At 37.8% G+C, this 26,935-nt stretch overlaps 1 protein-coding gene across 1 annotated transcript in view; it reads left to right on the forward strand.

Annotated features, from left to right (window-relative positions):
- Positions 1-26,935, forward strand: part of LOC115613154 (myocardial zonula adherens protein-like) — a 67,826-nt gene that overhangs the window by 27,032 nt on the left and 13,859 nt on the right. Inside the window, exons 9-12 of the mRNA XM_030498288.2 lie at positions 1,785-1,870; positions 4,928-5,033; positions 17,549-17,632; positions 18,062-18,162. Of these exons, the coding sequence (XP_030354148.1) occupies positions 1,785-1,870; positions 4,928-5,033; positions 17,549-17,632; positions 18,062-18,162 (377 nt within the window). The remainder of the gene's footprint in view (positions 1-1,784; positions 1,871-4,927; positions 5,034-17,548; positions 17,633-18,061; positions 18,163-26,935) is intronic.

A 26,935-nucleotide genomic window follows, 5' to 3' on the forward strand; every position in this document is an offset into this window, starting at 1 on the left:
AGTTAGGAATAGGTATTTCTATTTAGCTATTTATAGTCCTGATTGGAATTGTATCTCCAAATTTCTCCACATGGGGATGAAATGCTAAACTGAAAGCTTCAGACTAAAGTGTCTTGAGGATTTTTTTGTGGGTATCTCTAGCAGCCACTTAATCTTCCATGCTGATATTGATCTTATTTAGATTATAGCTCAGAATAATTTGAGGAAAGAATTAAAAAATCATTTTTACTGCCTTTTAATCCAAAACTTAGGTTCTTCTTTTCCTGCTAGCATTAAAAAATGTTTAATTATTCCTCTCCCTGGCTAAATATTCCCTACCAAACTGTAATTGAGAGTAAGTTTTTGACAATTTAATTTTAAAGCTCTGAAAGCAGAAAAACTTTGAGACATTTACCTCTTGTGACACTGGCAAGTGTGACACTTCTGTAAAGCTAGTTGTAGCACTTTTTGCATTGCTTCTTTGCATTTCCCTATTTCCCTTCTCTTTTACAGGCTACACTTCATGGCAAAACTCAGACTAGTCATCAAATTATTATTATTTTATTGTATTCTTAAGCCTAAGAGTATCAAAGGGCCTTTCTTTGCATAGTATACCACATCTGAATCTCATTGTTGAACCTTTTCAGATATCTGAAAAAGCTTTATACCTTCTGTCTCCGACAGTTACGGTGAAATTTCCTCGTAGTTTTCTGGTATCATTCATAACCTAATGAATGTTCCTGTTTAGTCCTCAGACTGAATAGTGTCACTCTAGACAGTATAAGAGCAGCCCTTCCAAAGGACTCCAGTGCTCTTGGATGTACTTTGGTATTTCTCATTTCATTCAATAGCAGGCATCTCATTATCTTTAAAGATCTGTGCTTTGCTATCTAAAATACAGAAGCAGAAAGCATTCTAGTAAGTGAAGGGAATATGATCTTCTGCTCTTACAAGTGAAGTGTTTTTTCACTGGCTTTAACTTAGTATAGTAAGTATTTGTTAGTACGAAATAGATTTTTATAAGCCTGTCTTGTTGGCTTTACTGGTTAGTCTAATATGCATTTGTATTGAGCCCCTTTTATCTAATGCTTGCAAATCTATTAGCAGAACTAGTGATTATGCTGAGAAATCGTTCAGCTTAATATGCCCCTTTAGCAGCTCCATTAACTTAATCTGGGCTTCTGCCTATAACTTGAATTTTGCAGTGAATAAAAGATTGCAGTATCGTTCTTAAGTACAGATGAGTTTCTTCACATTGGTTATTTAATTTGCTTTTACTTGGCCAATACTTGCAGAATAAAACTGAATGCCTCTTAAATTCTCATTAAAGTGGACAGCAGACTCCTCTATTAGTTTGTGTTGACTCAGTCCCCAAAGCCTCATAGATTTTTCACAGGCGCTGTACTGGTGGACACCTGAAAATTAAACAGGAATATTTGGGGGAAGAAAATAGAGCAATGCCTTTTTTCTCAGCCTTGGATCGAGAGATCTTTTTGGAGGGATAATCTGGAAAATTTTACATTTATGTAGTTAAAGATTGTGATGACTCATCTTTTTATTCAAAAAACTCACTTTCAAGTACAACTATACATCTTCGAATAGGAAATTGAAAACTCTGATCTTATTTCCATGCATTGCTGGGAATTTGATTTTATTATTGTGCATCCTGTGCTTCTTTGTGAATTTTGTTTAATCGGTTTCTATTTTAATTTCACAAATGATCTTTTGAATTGCAATGAAATATGCTTTATGAAGCCTTCATGTTTTGACACACGGAGAACTGAAGGATAACATTTCTTGTGTAGGAACGTCACCAGCTGCAAAAACAACTCGAACTAAATGAAATGCAAATATCTGGAGCAAAATCTGAAAACAACTCCGACAGTGAAAGGTGAGATATGTTTCGTCTGTGAAACTTCTAGTATTGCTAAGAAACTTTAGGGGTTGGTTGGTTTGTTTTTGAAGACATCTGAATTTTATTTTATCTACCTTTAAAATTGCAGTCTGGTAGGGATTATCCATCTGAATGTAAGTTTATTTACACATAAAATATCAAGAGGATTAATTTTTGCAACAATAAACCCACTTTAATGCATCTTTCTTGAAAAGTTGTTTGCAAACATGCAGAGTACCTTTTAGATACAAGTTTGTATCTAAAAATACAAATACTAAATGCATTTGTATTTGTGGATTTGTATTTTTCTTAAATCTGTAACCACAAATTCAGCACGGTATGATCCTGACTATGAATGCTTTCATTATCTCCTTCTAGACTGCTCAACACAGTTTTAAAAGAAAAGACATTCTGTATCCTGTGTTAAGTTGCAGGACATCCTCTTTGAAAAGATGAACTCTTGGAGAGCAACAGTTTTGGATGTAACTGCCAGAGGTGTCTTTTTTTTTTTTTTTTTTTTGTAGAAGAGGGAAAGCAGGGAATATATTGAAGGCTTGGAGGGGCTGTCTACACATGTGGTGCTCATTAACATATGCACATGAACAAAGTGAAGGTGTGGAAGAAATCTGTCATGTAGCATCACAGAGCAGAAATAAGCTACAAAGTTTTTTGGGTAAAGTGAGGTCAATGTTACTGGCAGTGAGTCCTCTGTGAATGGTTGTTCTCGAAAGCATGAAGCTTAGAAGAAAGATCTAGTAGTGTGGTGGCACCTGAATGTGCTGTTTCTGCCCACAGATGACATGTGCATCCATTACTATTTCTTTAAGACTGACAGAGCATCATGACTGGGCAAAAGAAAGCTTCAAGCAAAGCCAAAGGCAAAGTTTCAAGGGAAATCTATCCAGCACTGAAATAGCATAACTGCCATTTGAGTGAAAATTGCATTTGCCATTTAAAAATTTATATGACACTACTTGAGTGGGTGAAGATGAATTGTAAGCAGAGACTGAAAAATTGTTCTTGATAACAACTTGTGTTTCTGTGGCACCAAGAAATAAAGTTCTAAGGTTTTGGCATCCCACTGTTCTTCAGGAAGCAGAACATAAAAGGAGGTCCTTGCTCAGAGCATCTCACTGCCTAGTTGTATTGATCTATGACCAGCTTATCTGGTTTCAGGGTAATAACAGCTTTTCACAGCAGCCTGTTAAAATAATAATTTAAAGTAAGCAGATATTGCATACAACATATAACATGGATATGAAAGATAATTGCTTTTTTCCTTTACCTCTGGATGACAGATACTCTTCTCGCTTCAGTGAATCCTGCCCTGTCCACTCAGCATGAAAAGTTATGCTGCAGTATAAAGAGTAAAGGCAGTTTTCAGACAAGAATTTGTGCAATGCAAGGAAGCACAGAGTTGCAATCTATGCATTGCACACAGTGAATGTGCAGTTAAGATGCTGAAGTTCTTAAGTGCTCTTTACAGGTTTGTACCTGACCAGACACTTGAGCTCCACCTGAGGAAGGACCTCTGTTACATTGCTCCATTGCTACCAGTGCTTAAAATTCTGAATCTTTCAATGAGAGACCAAATACGTGTTACAGTTGCAATCAAAATGTAAATTGTGGTTTTGTGAGACCTCAACATGCAGGATTGAAAAACCTGCAGCAATGCCTTGATTTTTTTGAATCCTTGTCAAAGTGCTGCAGTTACGGTTCTGTCGAGTACTTCACTGCTAATAGAGACTCTTTCTGGGGGGAAACAGCTTACAATCCAGCCATTCACTGAAATCTTGTCATATAGTTTCCATCTGCTGCTTTGCCTTCGAATGGTTGTTCTATTTGCAGCTTCAACAGTTTCTTCTGCTGTGTACAGACCAAGATGAAAAGAGCCTTTTTGGTTTTGATTCCCCTCCTCCACTTCTCAAATTCTGTCCAGTCCTGAACCTAGGAGTACAAAAGTTTACTTTGTAAGCAAGAAATTGCTTTCTTTGAAGAATTGTAAAAATTGTACATTCAGATAAAAATGGAGGTTCCGATGGCCAACATGCCCAAAACTTACTAAAACACTTCTCTCCTGTGTCTTTGTGTATTCTAAAACTACTTTTCTGGTAAGCTGTCAAACCAGCTTGTGGCAGGAGTTCTGGGGGTCTTTAGTTTCTGTGTTAAACAGATTTGAAGAAATGCAGAATCTATCTAAAGAGTCATTCATACAAACTTAAAACATTCACCACACTTCCTGCTGTTGATGAGTTAATACTACTCCAGTTAGTATTCTGCTACTGTTGGCAACTGTGCCAAATCCTTGACTGTAGTTGGAGAATCCTGAAACCTGTAGCAGGAGAGCTTCAGCAAATGTGCTTCCTGGCTTTTAGTTAGTATGCATTTCCAAAGAGGTTGCAGGTGGTAATAACTCAAGATAAATGTGTCGTTCGATGAATTGTAGCGATAGGACAAGGGGTTTAAGTTTAAACTTAAACAGGGGAAGTTCAGGTTAGATATAAGGAAGAAGTTCGTTACTGTGAGGGTGGTGAGGCACTGGAACAGGTTGCCCAAAGAAGTGGTAAATGCTCCACCCCTGGTAGTGTTCAAGACCAAGCTGGACAGAGCCTTGGGCAACACGGTCTAGTGTGAGGTGCCCCTGCCCATGGCAGGGGGTTGGAACTACATGATCTTAAGGTCCTTTCCAACTCTAACCATTCTGTGATTCTAAGATAAAGATCTAGTTATGTAAATGCTTTTCACTTCAGGGAAAAACAGACATCTTAAGGAGATGAGCTTTATCACATTGTTTAAGTGTCAGCACTTCAGGCTCTGAGTAAGCATGGCAGTATGTGAGACAAAGGTGGGTTAACCTGCGTGGAGACAGACACTTTGACTAAAAGACTACCATTAAAATGTACTTTGGACAAACTGACATCTGTCAGCAAATACGACTTGCCTACTCCTTGACCTAGTCTTCCTGATTTATGGTGGGATTTTGGAGCTTGTTCTTGTTTTGCTTATATTGAATAGATTACCACTCATATGCTTAATTCTTCCACGTTTTGCTAGGTCACAGCATTTGGAGGAGGTAGCAGCTAGCCTAAGAGAGCGAATCAAACATCTGGATGATATGGTCCACTGCCAACAGAAGAAAGTCAAGCACATGGTTGAGGAGGTGAGATCTAGTAAAACAATTCTGAGCCTTCTGGGGGAACACTGATTGTTTTAGTACATAATCCAAAGAGAGCTTTTTTCTGTGTGCAATTTCCTTATGCCACCTTAGTTGCAAACACAATGAAAGATGAGCTAGTGCAGCAGAAAGACTAGGTGAAAGCAGTTTAATCCAGTGACTGTGGCTTATATACTGTGATCTTTAGGCTGACACTAATTCTGGAACTCCTTATGGTAGTCCAGGAAATACACATACAACTTGCAACTGAATTTGAAGCATGCAGAAGGTAACTGCAGAAACAGTGCAGACTGGTCATTAAGGGTTTCCTTCCTGTACAGACATGGAAGGCTAAAAATGCCTTTTTTTTTAATTATTTTTCTTTTTTCGATGTGGTTCCTCACAGAAATAGCCAGGCAAACAGTTTTTCACCACTCATCTTTTTTACCCTAGTTTGGAACGTCATTTTAGCTGATAAAATTTCCTGTAAAACTTTAAATGGCTATCTGCTGGAAAGCAGCTTTAAGTTACACACTACCTACATGCTAATAACCTGTTCAGCAGTCAGAAGGCTGTGATTGCAAACATTTGTGTTTCTCCAAGTGGATGAAAGAGTGACATGCGAAACAGGTAAATTAAGTTTAAATTGGAGCTTTACAAAGCAGGCTGACAGCACTATTACACAAGCCTTGCTATTGCGCAGAGGATAGGCATTCATGAAATAGCTTTTATTTGTATTTGGACATCACACATTCACAAAATCAAATGTTTGGAAATCATTCTAACCTAAGGCATTCTTTCTGCATTCACAATGTGCTACAATAGAATTTCTGATTAGACATGGTGTTTTTCCATTTTCATCAAGGTGGAATTTATATATATATATATATATGTTTACCTATATCTCTTCTGGTTTATAAGATCCTGATATAGTCCTGCCGTATGATCCCAATGTGTGATACTAAGTGTCTTACACAGAGGGATGCAAAAGTATCTCTTTGCATTAAATTTCTTCTGTCGTCAGTATAAACTAGTATAAAGTCTTGAGGTTTTGTTTCTAGTTCAGCTTGGCATTTTCACTATTTTCAAATATCACAGCAGGTGGTCAAAAACTGAGCCAACACTCTTTATACAATGGTATTCTATTAAGAAAAATATCTCCAATCTAATAATCCAATCCATTGAATTAATGGATTATGGGAACAATTATTTAATGTGTTTTGTATATCTGTAAGACGACCATCATATTATCAGGGTTTTTTTGTTCTAACCTAAAGTTCTAAAGGCCTTGTCACTTTGTGATACAGGTGGCAACCCAAATGATTCTAGTAATATGAAATAATAATAACTGGCCCAAGCTTTATGCAAGTAATAGCTTGCCGATTCCTTTTAATCTATCTCTGCTGGTGCCTTCACATACACAGAAAGCCCTTCCAGATCTTTTTGTTACCCTGTTTAACAAGTAGAATGTTAGGTGACCAACTTATTATTTAGCTGTCTCAATATTACTTAGCTTGATGTCTAACTACCTTCTTCTCAAAATAAATATCTGTACAAATCCTGCACTGCCATGTAGCCAGCACTTTTGCTCTCTCCTTTAGTCCTTGTGTGTGTTAGTTTTTCTTTTAATCCCATTTCCTTGAGAACCGCATGAACACCTGTAGCTACATCTTTATGATGTAACTAATGTTACTGAGTCTAATTAAAGACTCCTGTAACAGAAGTTTGATCATGTCAGATGGTACTAAATACAATAGGCACTTAATGTTTTTTGTGCTATCTATGGGTTGTGTTTGTACTGTGTTTGAGGAAATATCTATGATACAGTTGGCATGCATTACTTTAAACTGGACTCTTTTCATTAAAGGTCTAAAAATAGCAGCTTTAGTAGTACAGAGGAGGGTAACTGTCCACCATGAGGGAAGATTGAAAGCACTGCAGATGTTTGCCCTGAGCTATCCACGCATGTGGTATTTTTCATGATTTTGTGCTCTTCTCTGAGTAAACATTAGAAAATTATTTTTAGGCTCACTTTAAGCAACACTTGCTAACTATGCCATAGAAGCTGAGAAATCAGCAATGAAAATGCTTCTTAAAAGGTAGTCTCTTGAAAAGGAATGCTGTCTGAAGAGTCTCTTCTGGAGTTATGGTAAAAACTAATGAGCAACAGCACTAAATATACTTTCTAGAGCAAATAGGAAAGGTTATGCAATTGTGCTACTATTTAACTCCTAGAAAATACGTTCATCAAGGTATATATAAGCACAAATCACTTCTACTTAAATTTAACCAAATGTAGAATATAACAGATAGGAATATCTAGAAAAGTGTCATGAAAACCTACAATGTCACTTATTATTGCATACTTTCATGGCTGGTGTCTGTAAAATAACATTCCATTTTAGGGTTTATGAGGGCATTATAATGATCAATAACTTGCATTTAAATGGTATAATTGAGAAAGAATGATCAAAGCAGCTAGAAAGCCTGCTTTGTGAAACACTTAGTGCCTCTGTTGCATGAGAACAGACTGATAAGAAGCTAACATGGGAAACTCCGAAGTGGAAAGAAAGTAGTCAAAATTACCAGCACTGTTGTGTTAGATGCTGAAACAAAGCTACTGTATGAACTAAGTGAGAAGGATGGCTAAGCCTAGGCTTGCTTGACTACCGGACAAGCTTTATTTAGCATTAATCTTGGTATATTTGGACAGAGACCTTAAGTATGAGGGGTTTATTCTTTCAGTGTAAACCACAACAGGTTTATGCTGTTATCATCTTCAATTTATAGAAAGTGCAGCTACAGAAACGATGAATTATTTCAGTGGGGTGCTGAACAAAAAGATATGCTGCTTCAAACTCATACGGAGAAGTGTCAAAATTGCACAAGTGCCAACACGAATATGCTGGCTGAAAAATCACAAAATAGAGTGCTCTTCAGGCCTTTTTAGGGAAAGAGGATGGATCACTGGCAAGTGACAGATGCAGGGCATTCTGTAAAAGAAAAGTAAGCAGCAAGGAGGAAGTGAAAGAGAAACTTTATAGTGGAGTTTTGTGATGCAGTAGGCAGCTCTAACACCTCCAGTGCTGTTTCATGGCATTTAAAAATGTGTTAGGAGGCTATGGTCAGTCCTAATCTAGGCATGCATGAAAGACGATGCTGGCAGGAAAGCACCAAACGTAGGAAGCTGTGGAGGAAAAGAGTATTAAAGCTTCCTTTTTTTAGGACCCATCTTGCTGGTACTGAATGCAGTAGATGTGTGACCTATGGAATTGAGCCCAGGCAGAGAAGGACAACCACAGTTCCATGTGCTTATACTCCTTAGTGAAGAAATAATTTCCTTCTAATTTTTTTTTACCTGAAAAGTCCTTCCGTCTCAGGCATTAATAGAACATTTTCCAACCTGACCTAGTCAGACCAGACATAAATTAAACAGGAGCATGGAAAATAACTTTCAGAAAAAAATAAATGGAAGAAATGAAATGGAAGTTTGCTGGACTCGGTAACTTCAACATCCTTGTGTGTTAGATCCCATGCACACCCATTTTTCAGCCTCACAGGGATTCTCTGCTGTGAGAGCCAAGATCACAGCCCATTAGAGCACCAGCTGAGCAGAAAATTATCCTACATAGTCTTAAAGCCTCATGTTCTCATTAGAGATTGCAGATGATTTAAGGCTGACAGATTTATCCCTGCTTTGAACTTGTTTGTTAAGTAAATCTATTTGTTCTTGGCTTAGTGCAGTACATTTTATATGAAGTGCAGGACTGCATTTGGCAGGTGTGTAGAAAGCCAGCCGTTTTCTCATACTATTTGTACATAGCAGGCTTTCAAAAAAGCTGCCGCGAAAGATTGAGGCAGATGGCCAGAGTGGGTGACCCAGAGCTCAGTGGTGAAATCAGTGAACTTTAATAGGTATGGGTTTTTTTTTCAGCTCTTGCCTTTATAGCCCTCTTAAAGCACGGCTGGGCAGAGGGAGACTTTCAAAAACAATCCAGGGAAAAGCTAGTTCGATCAGAGGAAAAATTTGCAGGAAGACTCACGGCATGAAAGGTGGAACTGTGCTAATTTCAGGCCCTTCCACTACGGAGTTTCCAATGCAGAGACAGAATTGGGCAGGCAGAGGCAGGCACAGAATTGCAATGGGATGGCATGGGACGCTGTTACCATGTTGTTTCTTGCAGGGACAGAATTGCATTTTTTCTGTGAGAGTGGTGAAAGTTTGTCTTTTAAGTTATCTATTTGATGTGGTCAGTCAGTTTATCCTGTCTGTGCCAGTGTAGGAGATGGGAGAGAGTTTAGCGTAATGTAAAGCTAAAAGTCTTCAAATGAAATACAAAACATTGATTTTTAACCAGCAACAAATGTTTTTTCTGGCTTTATCTCAATTTCAAACCTGGAGAGATTTCAGAGAGCTTTAATTTTGAGATTTGTGCAATTGACATTGAAATGGATTGCAGTTTCATGGCACAATAAGCTTATTTTCTATGTAATATTGTTTCATTGTTGAGAAGCAGGAGAGGGAAGGAAATAAGCATTTACATTTTGTAAGCAAGGTGAGTGGGTTGATGCAGATACAGGAAGCTGTTCTAAAGGGGACTGAGAAGAGAAAAGGATATTTGATTCCATGCCAAGAAATTATCTACACAACTCAGATGTCACATGAAATTCCCCTAACTACTGAATTGAACTGTCTCTAGGTCATGGCCCATGAGCTGTTCTCCAGTTTTAGTCTGAGATTCGTTGGATAATAAATGGTGACCAAACACCAGGGAGAAGTTGTATCCTGTTCTGTTGTAGAAGATACTTGCACGAAGGACAAAATGTTAATGAGCAAATGATATCCCAGATACTGAAGATACTTTGTATTACGCAAGTGGGGAATAAAGAAGAAATTTTCCTACCGAAGACTTAATAACCAGCTGAAAACTTCTGCATCAAGATACTTCAACTCCAGATACACAACAAAATATTCCAGTTTTAATACGGAAGTACAGTTTCAGTTTTAGGTCAAGTAAAAGAAGCCACACAGAAGCATAAGGGATGAGAAGATGGAATTACCAGCCACAGACAGATGCCATTTTTTTATTTACCAAAATCTGCATTGCATAGTACCTACAGTAAAAACCAAAACAACAACAAAACACACAACAGCAAATGTAGAAAGAGAAACCCATCTTGGGAGCTGGGAAGAAGAAGATAAATGGCAGATCACAAATAATGCACCACCCCCCCAATTCAAGTGTTTGGCATGCCTCAGTGGACTTGAGCAATGCAGTATGTTGCTTATCTTTTGGCAGAAATAGAATCACTGCTGGTGTTTGGTGAGAGTGTTTATACATGCATAGCATCAGCTCTTTCGGCTGGGAATTGCCTGGCCAAGTCATTAATTAGAAAACTTGCACATTACTAAGGTAGCCCTTAATAAAGTAGGTTGAACTGTTAGACAATGTGCCAATGTTTATAACTCATTAGGGCATCTAGGCCCTGTGGGCCTGCTTTAGCAATAGATGTACATCAAAGACTGGTGTAATGGATTCATACAGCTCGTTAGTTTAGGAAGGTCTCTAAGTTGGTGCATTAACATAAATCCATCAGTTGTTACTTTTTCTTTAAATACAGTATGAGTTTTAAACCAAAAAAAAGTATTGAGGGGCTCAAGTGATTTAAGGAGACTTAAAAGGCAAAGGTGCTCATTCCTATTAACTGTACTGTATTCCCTGAAAAAATCTCAACACTCTTGTCTTGCCTCTGAGAATTACTACGTAAGGTCCAGCGAAATATTAGACTGAGAAAAATCTAGTTCTCCTTGTACAGCAATTATCTCTGAGAGTTCAGGCTGATGTTGCAATGTCTTGCCTGTCTTGTTTTGTGTCATATAGTACATGTTTGTCCTGTGTGTAGTCATATTTATGACCAGTTTGTTCATGTCTCCATCAGTGTTACAGGTGTCCAATCCATTAATGGTGGATGAATAAGGAAAATGCACGATACTTGAATAATATGTAATACTTAAATATATTAACACTGTCATGTTCTGACAAATATTTTGAACTAATGGATGATAATATCAAGTGGTAATTGTTGACTGAGTTTATCTAACAGCTGAATCCGTTCCAATCCAATATATCACTGTATATTTCAAGCTTCCAGAACTGTGTCTGAGTACACAGAATAAAGTTTGCTATTTCTGACTTTTTTTATAAAGGCTCTACAATTGGACACAACTTGAACTTTCTCTTAAGATGCTTCTTCCTTCTGCTTGAATAGCTTTGTAATTTTGTCGACTTCCCTTCTAATATCACTACTCACATCTCCAACATTTCTTTAGAGACTCGCAGTCTAAGTCTCTCAGTTCTCCTCTTGACTGTTCTTCTTAGGTATTCTATCTGTGAGACCAATTTAATGACTTGTACATCTAGCTTTCCACCTTACTGAAGCAAACTTTAGTTGATTGGTGGAATAAGAGAAATTCGGAAGTGCAGCGCTTCCTAGAAAGTCCATTCAAGTATGATGACCATTTTTTCGGTATTTGAGGAGAGGTATTGGAGAGACTATAAGGTGCAGTAGTGAGAAAGAAACAGATTTTCTTTGATAGGATGAGCAAGAAGAATTGAATATTCTGGGAGCTGCAGTAAGATAAAGTAACAATCTGGAACTTGAGGGAGTTTGAGAGAAATGACCTTTGAAAAAGATCGCAGAAGGAGGCAAAAGCATAGAGGTGGTAACAGCAATAGGACTGAATCAAGGAGGAGGAAGCTTGAAAAGGAGTCCTGAGCTAATGGATAAATTCAGGATGATCACATTGCCTGTGGGGCCTTATGTGCTGATTCAGATCATTAGAAATTGCAGTGGGTATATGAAATGCAAGCTACACACCCAGCACAATCTGCAGGGAACTTCATGGATCCTGCCGTGATGGGGAGAGATCAGGTGTCCTTCCTGTGTCTGACAGCCAGATACCAGGGATTGAAGTGGGTGGCTGAAGGGCTTAGCTCACATGCACCCTGCTGCGTTGGCCTATCACCAGGCACAGAGGTCCTGAGCAGTGTGTACGTGCTGAATGGCTGAGCCAGAGTTCATCTCTCCTACTTGTTACAGCATCGGGGGAATGCTTCCCGGCCCCTGGGGTGGCCTAAGAGCACGGATGCTCCTCAGTCACTGACAGACCAGATAAATTACAAACAGTAGCTTGGGCCTTGTAGTTCTTCCCTTCGCAGTTTTGGAATAATCAAATGTCTCCCAACAGGAGAAGGGAAAGCAGGAGCAATGAATACGGTGGGGTGGGGGAGGTAAGAGATAATGAAGTCATAAGGAAAACCGTGATGGTGTGGCCCAGAGTTGCTAAATTCACATTTCTATTGTTAGCAGAACTGTTTTGAAACGAGTGGGTCAAAACAATGGTGAATCTGAGAGGGTAGTTGTGCAAAAGCCAGATTTGGGAGAAAGCTCCTGAGCCGCCAGTGAGCTGAAATGCTCAAGTCTAAAGATACAGCAAGGTTGAGGTGGATTATAGGCCTTGGTTATTGAGCAAAGAAAATGTAGGAACATCTTGGTGACAGTTTAGTCCTGGAGTCAGTCCAGAAGTGACTGAGATGCAAGAGTCAATCTATGGAAGTTGAGAGCCTTCGATTTGCACCCATATGTTTCTGACCCTAGACTATTCTGGCCACCACTTGGGACCTCAGTTCAGTGTTGTGTTTGACCTATCTTGCTTCTCCTTTCCTTCTCCTTACCTTTTACTCAACCAAAAGGCAAAATCTATTGCTCTGTCAACTGCTAGTTCTCTTGCTTTATGCAACTCCTTGAAACAAAGACACTCTCAAGACTTGGGTTTGTCCAGTAGAGGTTTATGGTGCTGTAAGTGTTATCATCTTATTTTAGTTTGCCATAACTAACATTTTTATGGAAAAATAAAAATTACATTAAGTAGTAAAGCATGAATTCTATTTTTGAAGTGCTTTTACCCAATATCAGCATTATGACACAGTGTTCTTGTTATATTCCTCTCTTAAAGGAAAGCATCACTTTTACTTTTGCAACGTGACTTACATAAATGTATTGATTTAGGGTTGCATTTTATTTAGTATATTTAATGTAGTAATATATTAATATATAATCCCCTAAAGTTATTCCTGTTTTTCCTGGTTTCCTGTGACATATCCCCTCAAGGGTTAATCAGTTTGCTCACTCCTAAGCATGCTAATGGCATAAGATGATGTGTACTCAAGTCCATATTCAGTAAATAAACTTTTTTGTAGTAAACTATTCTGGTGGGATGTGTCATCTGTCAGGCATGTGGGTAGGTTTGAAGGTGTGTCATAACTTTGGAAGTTGATTCAGATCTTGGACTGCAGTAGCTGCTGAGATAACTAGTTGGCCGTGTGTCTGGGGGTGCAGCATTCTGTATGAAGTAATACAGGTGCCCTGCTACATTCTGGCCCTGCTTTCCTTCTGCAAGAGCCTCAAAAGGTAGCTCTGTTGCATCTGGGGAGCAGGGACTGCAGAGCTTTTTTCCTCGTGCTGAATCAGCCTCTAATTTTAGCCATTGCTAAATTTCCCCTGGAATGTGTTTGGTCTGTCTGGCTGTGTCTTTGAGTTCATATTGTTCTGAAGATCCACTGAAAAGTTTCATGTAAGTTACCCAGTTCACAGCCTTATATCTGTAATCTGCATAGTCTAATCATTCCATTCTGGTTTGCTGCTAGACTAAGACTTTGTGCGTGTGATGATACAGTGCCACATTGTCTCTTCTCTGCACTGTGGAAGAGAAGGAATGTTTTAAAATTCTGGCATAATTCTTCAGAGGGACAAAGTAGATTGATGTAATGGGTTCTGACAGGTACTGTGTAAACATGTTAAAAAAAAAAGCAGGGAGCACTGTTGCGTGTGGTCAGTCTGCAAGTCCTTGGAGGGTTCTCAATGAGAAAAAAAGGGAATTTGAGTTTGTGTTTGGGAAGGGGAGGAAGTTGTTTGTCAAGGTCTTTCTCTTTGTATTCTCTCTTAGATTTTTAGGTGTCTATGCTCATTTTTGTCTTCAGAATATTGCAGTTAAAATAACTTAAAAACATTCTTAGGGAGTTTGTGTTTCTGTAGCCAATGTGAAGAATAAAAAATAAAAGTTTATCTTGCACTAAATCTATTTGTACATAATACTGGTAAACATTATGGGTACTGGCACAATTTATTTCATGTCTTAGAGCCTTTGTATCATAGACTGAATATAACTTAAGGTAAATGGCTACAAAACACAAGAGTTTGGTCTTGCTTTTGGATAACTGATAGTTTGATCACTTATTTGGAAACAGAATTTTTTTGTGTTTGATGTAAAAACCATATTAGGCAGATGATGAGGTATATTATCTTCAATAACAAGAATGGATATCTGTCAGGGCAAACCCCTCCCTTGATCACATAGCTGTGCTTTGTTTGCTTCAGTCGTCTTTGTGTCGTACTGATTACTGGTGTTAAAATTATTTCCTTGCATAGAAACAGTAGAACAGAGTATTAAGAGAAGACCCACTTGAAAGTCCTAGAAGAACACTTTATCTTTTATGAAGCAGAATTTATTGGTGGGACTGAAGCTGTTGAACCAGTGAAGATATAGCTGACTTAATTTAGTCATAATGTTAAACAAAGTTGTAATTAAATATGGAGATCAAAATATGTTTGAAGATTTTCTGAAAATGCTACAAGCTTCGTGGTTTCTATGATTTGAAAACTGAAATGATAATAGCTTTAGATGGCATGGAGAGTTTTTACATGCATTTGAAAGAAGAAAAAAAAGCCCTGATTTTGAGGAAGATGGATGATGACAGCACTCATATTCTGTAACTGTTCTGCTGAAAACACTGTATTTTAGCTTTTCCAAGTAATAACTGGTCATTGTGTCAAGTGAGAGGTGATAACTGAAGGTCATGGAAACTAAATTAGAGTCGAGTTAGTTTTATAACTCTTCTTTCTTTGGTTTAATTTATGCAATTGTTTTGCTTCATTTTTTTCATAGTTCTGTCAGTTTTGTTTGAAATGTTTTATAACATCTACCACTAAATTTTTGGGAGGGTGACAGTACTACTGTTGTTTTGATTATTGTACCTTTGAGTATTTAATCATTCTCTTTTAGCAGGATGTGAATATTTCTACTAATCATTGCTTCCAGACATGCTGAAAAGTTTGTTGGTTTTGAATGGGTTTGTTAATTTTCTTTCACAATATTGATTTTAAGATAGACAGTTAAAAAGTGACTGGTGAAAATGCATGGAAAATTTGACCCAAGGATTTAGAAATGGTCTTTCTTGCATAACAACGTAACATAATGACTGCCAGGAAAAAGTCATGTATTCTGAGCTTTCCTTGATTTCAGTTTGGCTGTTCTACAAAACGAATTCACTTCAGTAAAAGTCCACTGAATTTTTTACTAACAAATACTTCTTCCTTTTTTTTTCCTTAAAATTGTATCAGTGAAGCCCAACCAATAAAATGGCAAAGTACAGCTACCTCACTTAACTTGAAGCTTTATAGAACATACTTGGTTTTTTATTATGCATAGGTAGTTTTATAGTTTTCTTGTGATAAAAAAGCTACAGGCATAGATCTGCTGGTTTGGGTTTTTGTTGGTTTTTTGTTGGGGTTCTCCCCCACACACTGTTGGCATATTGCCCCAAAATGCGAAGGAATATGCAGGATATACACTTTTCTAGTGCTGTAGTGGCAGTGTGATTATCTTTCTTTCCTCATCTAACATAGTTTTAAAGGATGCACTTTTTTATATATACAGTAGTGAAGACTTTACTAAAAGCAGTGCATGGCAGACTCTGGCATTCCCTTTGTGATGTGGACCATCCATTTATGAGCTTTACTTCTGATTTTGCTTTCAGGCTTAAGATCAGAAACTTTTTATATCTTTAATTTACTTCAGTGAATTGTGGAGACGACTGCCTTAGATAATGCACTGTTTGGTAAAGCAGAGGTTGTTGGTTGGGTTGGCACAGAGCAGGGAGAGGGGTTTAGCTAATGATGTTGCAGTACCTCAGTTGAGAGATATATTCCTATGGACCTAATAGGGGGAAAACAGGGGTTTGATTTTTATATCGTCTGACCTGGAATGGCTTGTTCAAGAAAGCTGGATTTAAATTTAATTGGAAAAATTACTGACCTGACACCATTTAACACAGAGCAAAAAAAAGTATCCACTGCTTTCAGCTTTCATTGCTGCTGCTGTAGGGTAGGACTTGCATGAGCACAGAACACAGTGAGAAGTCCATCTTCTCCCAGTTCCTACTTGCACACATACATGATGCAGAATCCCATTTCTCCCTCAAACTGATCTTTCAGTGCATTTCTAATGATTCTGCTTAGAAATACTTTTAACACTGCTTTCTGCATCTGAAACAGACTCACTACAAATACAGGAAGCACCTTGTCCTCTGTGGTTATAAAGTGGTGTGTGTCTACAGCTGTCTGTGCATAATAACCTGAACTGCCTCCTGGGAAGCAGTAACAAAGTTGTTATTTAGCTATTATTTTGGTTTGCTCCTTCTGTGAGCAGCTATTTTAGTGGGTGTAATCAGCAGGGGTTGCGAGAGAATAACAAGTGACTTTGCCTTTGGTCCAAGGGGAAAATTCAGTTTGTTTGCATAAGATGCTATTGTCTCCTAAATGTGGTCAGCTGAAAGGAACTGACCTCTGTGCCCATCAACAGGTCTCTTAGACTATTGCTGATAACAGTATGAACCTCACACAGCAAATCTTTCTTTAAGCAAAGGGTTCAGAAGAACAGAAAAGGAAATCTGTGGCTTGAGGAGTTTTAGAAAGCCATTCCCACAAAATCAGAACAGCTTTGGGCCAACAGTAAGGAACTAGTATGAGATACCAGTTTCTCTGGGTATGTGCCTTTCCCTGCTTGTGGTGGTAGCAGGATAAAATTTAAAGCAAAAGTTCTGGTATGGCTCTATGACCAGGAGAAATCCCAGAACATGAGGAAGATTGTCTTTTGTTCCATACAGAACAGTACTGAGATGGAATGCTTCTGATGCAGCTAACTTTATTTTACTTTTCATGAACATTTGTAAATAACTTCTTCCATTCCCTAGGTATGAAATGAAAATGCACTTTTTCTCAAGGAGCCTGGTATGCCAGGAAGCAAATGAACAAATGAGACCTAGCAAATGTGCCACGTAGTTTTGGGTGTAGTTAAAACTGACTAAAGCAAAGGCCTTTGAATCAAAGATGGAGTTTTCCCTAGTGTGCTTTGATATATGACAATGTTTATGTTTACATTCTCCTTCCAAAAAATAAAAATTCTTAAAAGCCATGTTAGTGTACTGTATCATCTTTATATAAATGATCCTAATTGTATGGGATGATAGATAATCCATTGGTTAGTTTGTAAATATGTACAGGTATTCAGTTCTTGCTGAACAATAAAATTAAACTTGTTTTCTTCCTATAGTACCTATGTCTTGTTCCTCGTCTTCCCATCCCCATTAGACTAAATGTCTTTGGTTTATTTTTCTTCATAGATTGAAATGCTAAGGAAGAAAGTGAAAGAAAAGGAATTATTCATAATACAGCTTTTAGAAAAAATCTCTTTCTTAGAATGTGAGGTAAAGTATTAACTTTTACATTTAGATTATTGTGATAGTTTTATGAAACCAAATAGAATTTGAACTAATGTCTTCTGCTGTTAAATGGATGCATATTTACTATATGTATTTGATGTTCTTCAGTATGGAAATCAAACTTACGACACCAGTAACATGAAGAATGTATGTAATACAGTGTCTCAATATTCATGCTAAGTTTCTTAACATACAATTTTATAACAGTTGTTATAACAATTACTCAAAACAGAAGCTACTGAATAAAACTGCTGGTTTAATTTATATTTTTTCCCAGAAGTAAGGATTCCTTTTTCTCAATAAATACTTTTACATTATTTCATGTGGATTAAGCCAATGTGCAGTTTTATTTCCTTGTTTAATTAACACAAATGAATAAAATAAACATATGAAATGAAAATTACTGTTTTCCAGAATAAAGAATTACAAGATAAACTGGACTACTTAATGGAAAACCAACCAAAGACCAATATAGAAACCAGAGATACTGGTGTAGGATGTGATCTTCCATACAGGTATTTACTTTTTCTGCTTGTTCATAGGAAAGTTCTTCATAATCTCCCTTATAGGTGCTGTATTAGTAAACCATTGTGCTAAACTGTTAGAGTGGATTGTGGAGTTTTACAAAATTTTCCTAAGTTTAAAAGAGTACATCTACTAGGTGTAGTGTACTTCAGTGACTTATGCAAACCCTTGGGGAGTACTTATTTACAGTAACGTGATTTAAGCAGGGAGTAAAAGAAGTCAAGAGATATGACTTTGTGAAATATGGGAAATATTGATGAATTGTGTGTCTGGCAGCCCAGCAGAAGACAATGGACAACTCTACCCTGAGGCTGGTTAATGCTGGCTTCATGCATGCTTTATTATTTGTGTTCTGGGAGATGCATCCAGGACCAGTTTAAAGGGCAGGTAACACCAACAGTAACAGTTTAGGGCTGCAGGAATTTCTTGGAGATATCCTAGCCCTAGGTGGAAGACTGCCAAGTAAAGTGAGGCAACATTACCCCTTCTGCACTGGGGTGGTTGTCTCTGACCTGTGGTGGCCATTGGCTCTGTAGCCTTGGCTTCTCCTCCTCCCCTTTCTCTGCCCTGAACACTGCAACAGGGTTGCACTAAGCCCTGGGAGCAAGGCTATGGACTTGCACTTGAATCTTCCCTCTGTGGAAGTGGGAAAACAGAAACCAAAATAGTAAGGTAAGAAGGACCATTGCACATTATTTTTACGACCAACAAGTAAACTTGTTCATCTTAACTGCCCTGCAAACTAAATCATTTAGTTTGAGCAATGTAAATTAGCAAATGAAATCAGCAAGCTGCAATACAAGCTAAAATCTCCTTCCCAATTAATAAATACGCTCATTTCAGTGTCAGAGTGGCATGAGTTTTGAAACTTCAAAACCAGTGTTTTTTACTGAGGGTACCGACAGAAAGTAATCTTTGTTGTCCTCTCTGGGGCCCCTATGTATGTAACTGCAGCCTCTGTTTATCTGGTATTCTTCCTATTTTTGAGATTTATGCAGAAATTTACCTCTGTGCAGTTCAGATTTTATGGAATTACTCTTCCAAAGTAATTGTGTTCTTAAATGTAATATTGCTGTCTTTATTGTTACAGGATCTTTAGTCCTAGTAACTGTATTGCTGGACATTCCAATATGAGCTGCAGCAGATGTCTGCCTGTAAACTGAGTATCTGGTTTTTATCAAATGTTCTTTGTGGCAATAGAGAAAAGAAGTATGGAACATACCAAATACTCTGAATAGTTTAATTTTAGCCTGTCGATATCAATAATGAGGCCCAAGTTCATTGCCATGGCATTTCCAGCCTAGCTGTCTGATACTCTGACATTAACTCTGTAAGCTTTTTGTTGTCTCCTTAACAGTACAAGTACTGAGAATGGAAGATCTCCTGAAAGTCCAAGGCCGGTGAGGACATACACCCCATTCAAGAGAGTGTTGGAATTTAGCACAAAGAACAGTACATCTTGAGCATTCAAGTCTTTCATTGCTTTTTAAACACAAGCAAATACCTTGCGCCTTTGCAGCTTGATTAGATAAATTTTTATCAAGTCATAGAGAAGAACAGCAGCATGGAGTCTTGCTAAATTTATCCTGAAAGCAGCTTTTTAGTAACTTCCTATCTGAAGTTACTATGGACATTAACTGCGGGGGGGATATGAAAGAAGTGGGATGAGTGAAACAGCAGTCGATATTGCTTCTTTAGAAGCTGGATAGTGCAATGTGTCATTTCAAATGCCTATAAGGAAGGAATTGTATAGCTGTACAGGTTTTTTGTCTTCAACTGTGTTGTAATTGTTTGTGTAATGAAGCTCTAATATATTTTATTTGCAATGCTACTAGAAGCAGTATCTGAAACTATGCTGGCAGAGAGCGTTAGTGTGAAAGCTCACCCTTCGTGTACAAAGTGTGAGGGCTGTTCACGCCTGTCATAGAGACCTGCTATAGTTGAGGGCTCTCTTCACCTGGAAGAAGTCCACTCATAACCAGCACTCTTTTGCTTGGAGGGAGAGATGCAACTGGGCTGTTTAAAACAATTCCCTCAACGTCTGCAGATGAAATCTTGTTTGTTGCTCAAAACAGTAAGTGATAGAGCAGATTATAACGGATTTTGCCTTGTTGGACTGAGGCACTGGTTTGCACTTCCTTGGTCATGGGACAGCGTGACTATTGGTGATACGTTTAATAGTAATTGTGTAGGAAAATCCCTGTCACATTTTTTTATTTACTGTTCCATTAGAGGAAATGAAATGAAGCAGAATTTTGCCTACAGCAGCCTGCAGCAGTCCATGCAATTCCCGCAGCAACAGCAATCCTGAATCACGATTTTGATTTTTGAGTACTTTTCTTTTTTTTTCCCCCCAAAGCAGTTCAAATCTTATCCTTGACCTCAAAGTACCAGCAGGAACGACTGCATCTAGTGCTGAACTTCATTTAAATATACACATAGGGTATTTTTTTACATCTTGTTTTGATCTCCCAGTCTTAGTGAACTAAAATGAATCATGAATATTTTCTTGTAGTTCTATTAACATGAATGAAGGGCATTTTTTTTAATTACAGTATCTGATATAGAAAACAAACAACTTTCATTTTGTATGATTAATATTATTCTTGCATTGAATGTCAATCCTGGGAGGTACTCACCTTGCCACAGGGCTTTACAAAGCGATTGCTTTTATCTCCAGTCTAATGCAAGTTCCTAAATTCAGTACTGTCTGTTCAAATTAAGTATACTTAGTAGAGTTGTATTTAAAACAATAATATTGACCTCATAATCCAAATCTTATTTCTGCATTATTTCATGGGTTTCTGGATTTGTTAGATAACTTTGTTTATTCTCTAGCTGTGCTTTTTAACTACTACAGGAGGATGGATTGAAGGATGTTTTGATGTGGTACAGGAATCTTGCAGGAACATGAATTGCTTGATATAATCAAAGCATATACATAACCAAATGGGAAGCTCAGACTTCCCCAGCTTTTGTGTTAGATCATCCTCTGTTTGCACATGAGCTATTTTTTTCCTCATGACCTCTTCTACTCCTGAGAACTTAAAATGGTCGTTCTCTCTAAAAAGTGAAGCACAGTACTATGGATTGGTTTGTGCACAGAATTCAAGACATAATTGCAATGAAAGCCAGTAACAAAAAAGTAAATTCTCTACTGTGTGAAGGAAGCTGCTAATCTTCGCTGATATGAAAGTCACAAATATTAACAGCTGCTCAATGCTTCTTTTAAAAATAATAATTAAAAAATGCATCGTTAGTTTTAATAGCTCTAAAAGGAAACTTTGTTTACTTTGCATGTGCTGAGGGAGTGCAGAAGATCTCATAGATATCAAAAGGGCAAAGAAACCCCTCCAGCTGTCACATCAGTAAACAGGCTTAATACCGCATATTTGCTTAAATAGCTTCTCCCAGAGAAGAGGTGCAAAATCTCTCAAGTGGGAAACCACTGGAATAGTAGGTCCCCAAGAATAAAGTCTGCTGCTTATAAAAAAGAGTCCTCAGACAAAGCACCCTCTCATTATGCAAAGCAGAGGAGTTGTCTTGTACCTGAATACCAAAGACTTGGAAACAGCTGACACATGGAGAAGCTGTAGTCTTAAGAGCGCATAGGGTTTTTCTGATTGAAGTTTTGATGCTTGACTGAATTTGGGAGACTGGATTTGAGTTTGCTGAAAAAAGTTCCCAAATAACAGTTAATTTGATCAATAATTAAATGAATTATGGTTATGAACAACTAAGATAATGAAGTGAAACTCTAAAAGAGAATACATTTAAATTGGAAATGTATGTTGACGAACCCCAAAGAGGATGGGTAATGACCCAACTCAAGTTTCAGGGTTAAGCTTTGGACTTGTGTAATCATATCTCCCTCTAGTGGCTGATAACAGCAAATACTTGGGCAGTATCTTCTGGAAGATGAAGACACTACAGTGTAATGCCAGCTGACCATGTTAATGTCCCCATTAGGGATGCAGCTTCAGTTCATTACATAATGCCTTCGAGCATTTTTCTGTGCCTGTCGTGGTTTAACCCCAGCCGGTAACTCAGCACCACGCAGCCGCTTGCTCACCACCCCCCCGGCGGGATGGGGAGCAGAATCAAAGGAATGTAAAACTCACTGGTTGAGATAAGAAAAGTTAAATAACTAAAATAAAGTAAAATATAGTGATAATAGAAAGAATGCCAACAATAGTAATCATAATAGGAAACAAAAAAAGCAAAGAAATGAAAGCTCAGAAAACACAAGTGATGCACAATACAACTGTCACCACCCTGAACAGCGATCAGTCCCTTCCAGGTAACTCCCCTCAGTTTCTATACTGGGCACGATGTGCTGTGGTGTGGAATACCCCTTTGGCTAGTTTGGGTCAGGTGTCCTGTCTCTGCTCCCTCTCAGCTTCTTGTGCCCCTCCTCAGTGGCAGAGCATGAGAAACTGAAAAGTCCTTGATCAGAGTAAGCATTACTGAGCAACAACTAAAACACTGGTGTGTTATCTGCATTGTTCTCAGACTAAAGCCAAAACACAGCACTGCACCAGCTACTAGGAAGAAAAATAACTGTCATAGCTGAAACCAGGACAGTGCCCAAATAGTCCCCCTACATTTCAGGAATTTCATTATAAACCACAGTTTGTGAAATTTACCTTCAAACTTAATATGAATGGATGAAGGTGGTATTTATAGATAAAAGGAAATGCATGTTGTTGTGAAAGACATTAACTGACAAGTTTAAATAAGTGTAAATACTTTATCCCTCTGGTTTTGGCCAGAGTTCAGAAAACAGAACATGATGACTGAGGTGCTCAGTGAACAGGAGAGGGCAGGATGAAATATCAAAATGCTGTTTTGACAGACTTCAAAAGGGAGTTCATTCTACTTTTATTGCACTCCTGACGACCTCCTCTGAAAATACTGCAAGCTATTTTAACTCTGAGACTTGCAAAGTTATGATCTGCTCAAGACCTTCCCAAGACTGCAGCAAGGCATTAATTTTTTCCTGTAAAAACTTTCTGTGTAAATTCTGTCTTGACTATTTGATGGAATGTGCTACTTCTTTTCTAAACCAAACAAGGATTAAAGACTATGCTATATTTTAAGAGCATTTTGACATGAGATGAGCTGGATGACCACCATTTGATTGGGCTACTTGTCTAAATTTGGTAACTTTGAAGAACAGGAGTGGAACAGTATTTATATAATTGTGTTTCTTGAAAATGTAGAGCTTTCCAGTCAAATCAGCAGCAATGTAACTTAGCATAGATAATAACAAACCTGACTGAAAAGACTGTAACACTGCAGTTTAAATTTTGTCAATTTGAGATTGGGTTCATTAGTATTGTAACATTAGGAACTAATTTCTATAAACATCAATAAAAGCCATATAGATAGGTCCCAGAAAGCGCATTAAATATGTCAATTGTATGACTACATTTGTACCATGATAAGTATTCTTTTGTGATTTATTTCAGATACTCTGGAAAGTATTTTGGGATACAGTTTCATATATGCTATATAAATAATGCCATTACGTTGTATGCTTTTAATACATCCTGTACGTAGGACATGAAAAGGATAAATTGCAATAAATATTGTATTTAAACTTTCTATTCTGTTGTGTCAACACTCATTTAGAAATAAACTTGCCTTAAGACCTTGCAAGCTCTTACACCATCTTGTTTGTTCAAAACGTGTATGAATACAACAGCAGTTCCCCTGGAGCCTTGATGGTTTTGCCAGTGTTTCCTTTGGCAGATGGTCTCGTGAGAACAGAAAGACACTCCCTTATTAAAGACTCTTCTCAAAGCCAAGTAACAAAAGTAGATGAACTCTTTTATAAAATAAAGAACTATTGACTTGCACAGGATAAACAAGAACTGGGCGGCACATCTCTTGCAAAAAACCCCTACAACTTCAGATCCCACAGATAACATCTGAACACATCTGGGATGATGCTCTCCAGGCTTCAGCATGATGAGATTGGTATGACTGTGGCCCCTTTGTCTATTTTTTTACAGTTTATATCCACTCACTGATAATATTTATCTTTAAGACTGTCACAATGAAACAATTTACATATCAACTAAATAAGAAGAGGTCATGCTGCAAACATGACAAAGTGTTACTGGTTTGCAAAGCTCAGCTGAAGAATATGAGGGTTTTTACTTAAATAATGCTTCCCTGTGTACGTGTATTCTGTGCAAGTTGCCAAGAGGACCTCAAAATCTTGTGAAGATCAGTGCTAAGCCTACAACACAGGATCCTAGGAGCTGAGGAGACTCTTTTCCAAGAGTCTTTAAATCCTTATTTTGACATCTGAAGAAGTGGATGGAGGAGCAAATAGGTAAGAAGTTCTCTCCTCATTGCTAAGTCTGTAACTGTACAGGAAATCCCTGCTCCACAGAATGGAGTTGTACATGCCAAGAGTTTCATTCCACTCACATGTTATTTCATTCCTGTTCAGCACCTGGGGCTGTTTGCATGTGTTAAAGAAGGAATGTTCTTAAGTGACCTAATGAGATAAGGCCCTTCCAGCCCTACCTCAACCATTAGAACATGGAAGAAACACAGGAAAACAAGGTGATAGGAGACCTCTTCAACTTAAGGTATGTGAACATTTTCAAAAGAAAAAGGGACCTGGCAGATTAAAGTGAAAATTTGTGGAAGTGAACATCTATGAGGTTACAATATTCTGTGAAGGTGTGTGGGGTGGCTGGGCTGGCAGTTGCTTCCCATATGTAAAACAGTATGGTGATAGGTATAAGCATATATAGGATTGTTTTCAAAGTGTCTGGGGCTTTATTAGAGAAATAAGGTTAAGGGAGGAGTTATTTTCCTTATATTAACTAAAATAAAATTATTACAAATCATGCTGACTAAAAAGGTGGGGGTTTTTTTAAATGAAATTAAAATGATTCATTTACATTCCAAATATGCAATTTTTTAAATTTTGTTTTGGGATGGTTTATTTTGTAAGTGTGGCTTGATTCCTCTCCTGCCCTTCAGTATTTCCACCTAGGAGCAAAGAAACTGTAAAAGTACGTTTTTCCTCTAAAGACCTACAGTCCAGAGTCTCTTTCGCCCTTTTTCCTAGTGAAAAGAAGTAACATTTATGTATTTATAAAGTTGAATAAAGGACAAATGGACAATGGAAATTACGCCTTTAACAGAAAAGAAGCAAGAATGTTAGATTTACTTTTAATATCAATTTTGTGGAGACTCAGGTCTTGCTGGCAGGAAATCTTTCCACCTGAAAGAATTCAGCCAGTTGTATTTCATGGCCATCTCCCCCAAAATGTCGTACAACTAGAATGCATCAGTTTAGTCGTAACTGGCATTGATAAATGCCAGTTTAGGAGCACTAAAAGTTTGGCCACAAATATCTGTTGTAATGTTTCTTGTAACTGGTGTAACCTATTAAAAAAATCTATGCTAGAATAAGTAAGTTAGTTATTTGAATACCTTTCTTTTTAGCTATACCATATACAAAGATGAATATTCCTGGGTCACACCTTGCTTTCTGTTGTGTTTTCCATGCAGTTTATTCTTTTTTGTTAGTATACCCGATCTTCTTCATTGTCATTCTAATAATTTATTTTTCCTGTATAATTAATACTGAATTGCATAATAATTGCAGCCATGCTATTGCAGAATAAGTTTTGTTTAAATGTCTCGGAACTGAAAACAGACTGACTGAAAACTGTACCTCTTAATAGGTCTTGAGATAACGTCCTAAGTGAGAAATATAGGTAAGACCATTATGAAAGAAACAATTAAACCCCCTGTTTTGTTATATACTTAGCTCACGTGAACACTAATCAAAATGTTCAAGAAAATGATAGAAAATAAAGCCTCTAATCAAAAGGCCAAGAATGGTCTGAGGAAAATAAAAACGTTCACTGCAAATAATGACAGTCTGTCAATCTCTCAAGAGAAGCAAGAGTAAAGTCTTAAGACCAAGCTTGCAGTAGGTACTGCTGGGCGGTGATTACTCATGTTCAGAGTGTGGCTAGTGAGATTTTCCTACCTGTATTTACCCCAGTGTTAGCGGAGAGAATGAACACATAACCACTCTAAGGAGGTTATATGTGGTGCTTTATTTCGAGGCCCCGGGAACCAGGGGTCCACACCCAAATCTGGTTCCAAAGACCGTCACAACTCGCACGTAATTTATCCTGTAAAGTATTACATATGCATCGCCTCTCCCAACATGCTGATACATATTCATGACTCATCCCCGCTTCGTATTATAATGAGTATAAAAGTCATTTCCATATGTTCTGTGCTTGCGTAGTGCCTCCTGGTGGTCGTGGGCAGGGGTCTCAGGATGAAGTAAGTAGTCTTCCTCAGATGAAGTAAGACGTCTTCCTCGCTATGTCCTTTTTACCTTTTAGGGTCATGGATAAATCCCAACGATTGTGTTTGCGCCAGTATTCTTCTCTCTCTCCTTGACTGGTTCTTAGTATACAACTCTGTTTCTTAACACAATCAAAAGTTCTACTTGAATAATCTTTAAAGTACTGTTCCTTCCAAACCACTACCTTATAGGGATATCGCTTGAATAGTCTCATAAATCTATGTCCATATCCTAGGTACTAGGTCTCCCTGACCTAAAACACAAATCAACCAAATCAGTAAGGCTGAATGCTATATATGTATGTATTAATTAAAACTTGGTTAAACTTCTGTTAATCAAACGTTATGATTTCTAACATTTCCCCCCTTTGAAAATACTTCATTTTCTGCAAGTATTTTCACTCATGT

Source organism: Strigops habroptila, chromosome 9, assembly GCF_004027225.2.
Source record: "Strigops habroptila isolate Jane chromosome 9, bStrHab1.2.pri, whole genome shotgun sequence".
Taxonomy (NCBI): Eukaryota; Metazoa; Chordata; class Aves; order Psittaciformes; family Psittacidae; genus Strigops; species Strigops habroptila.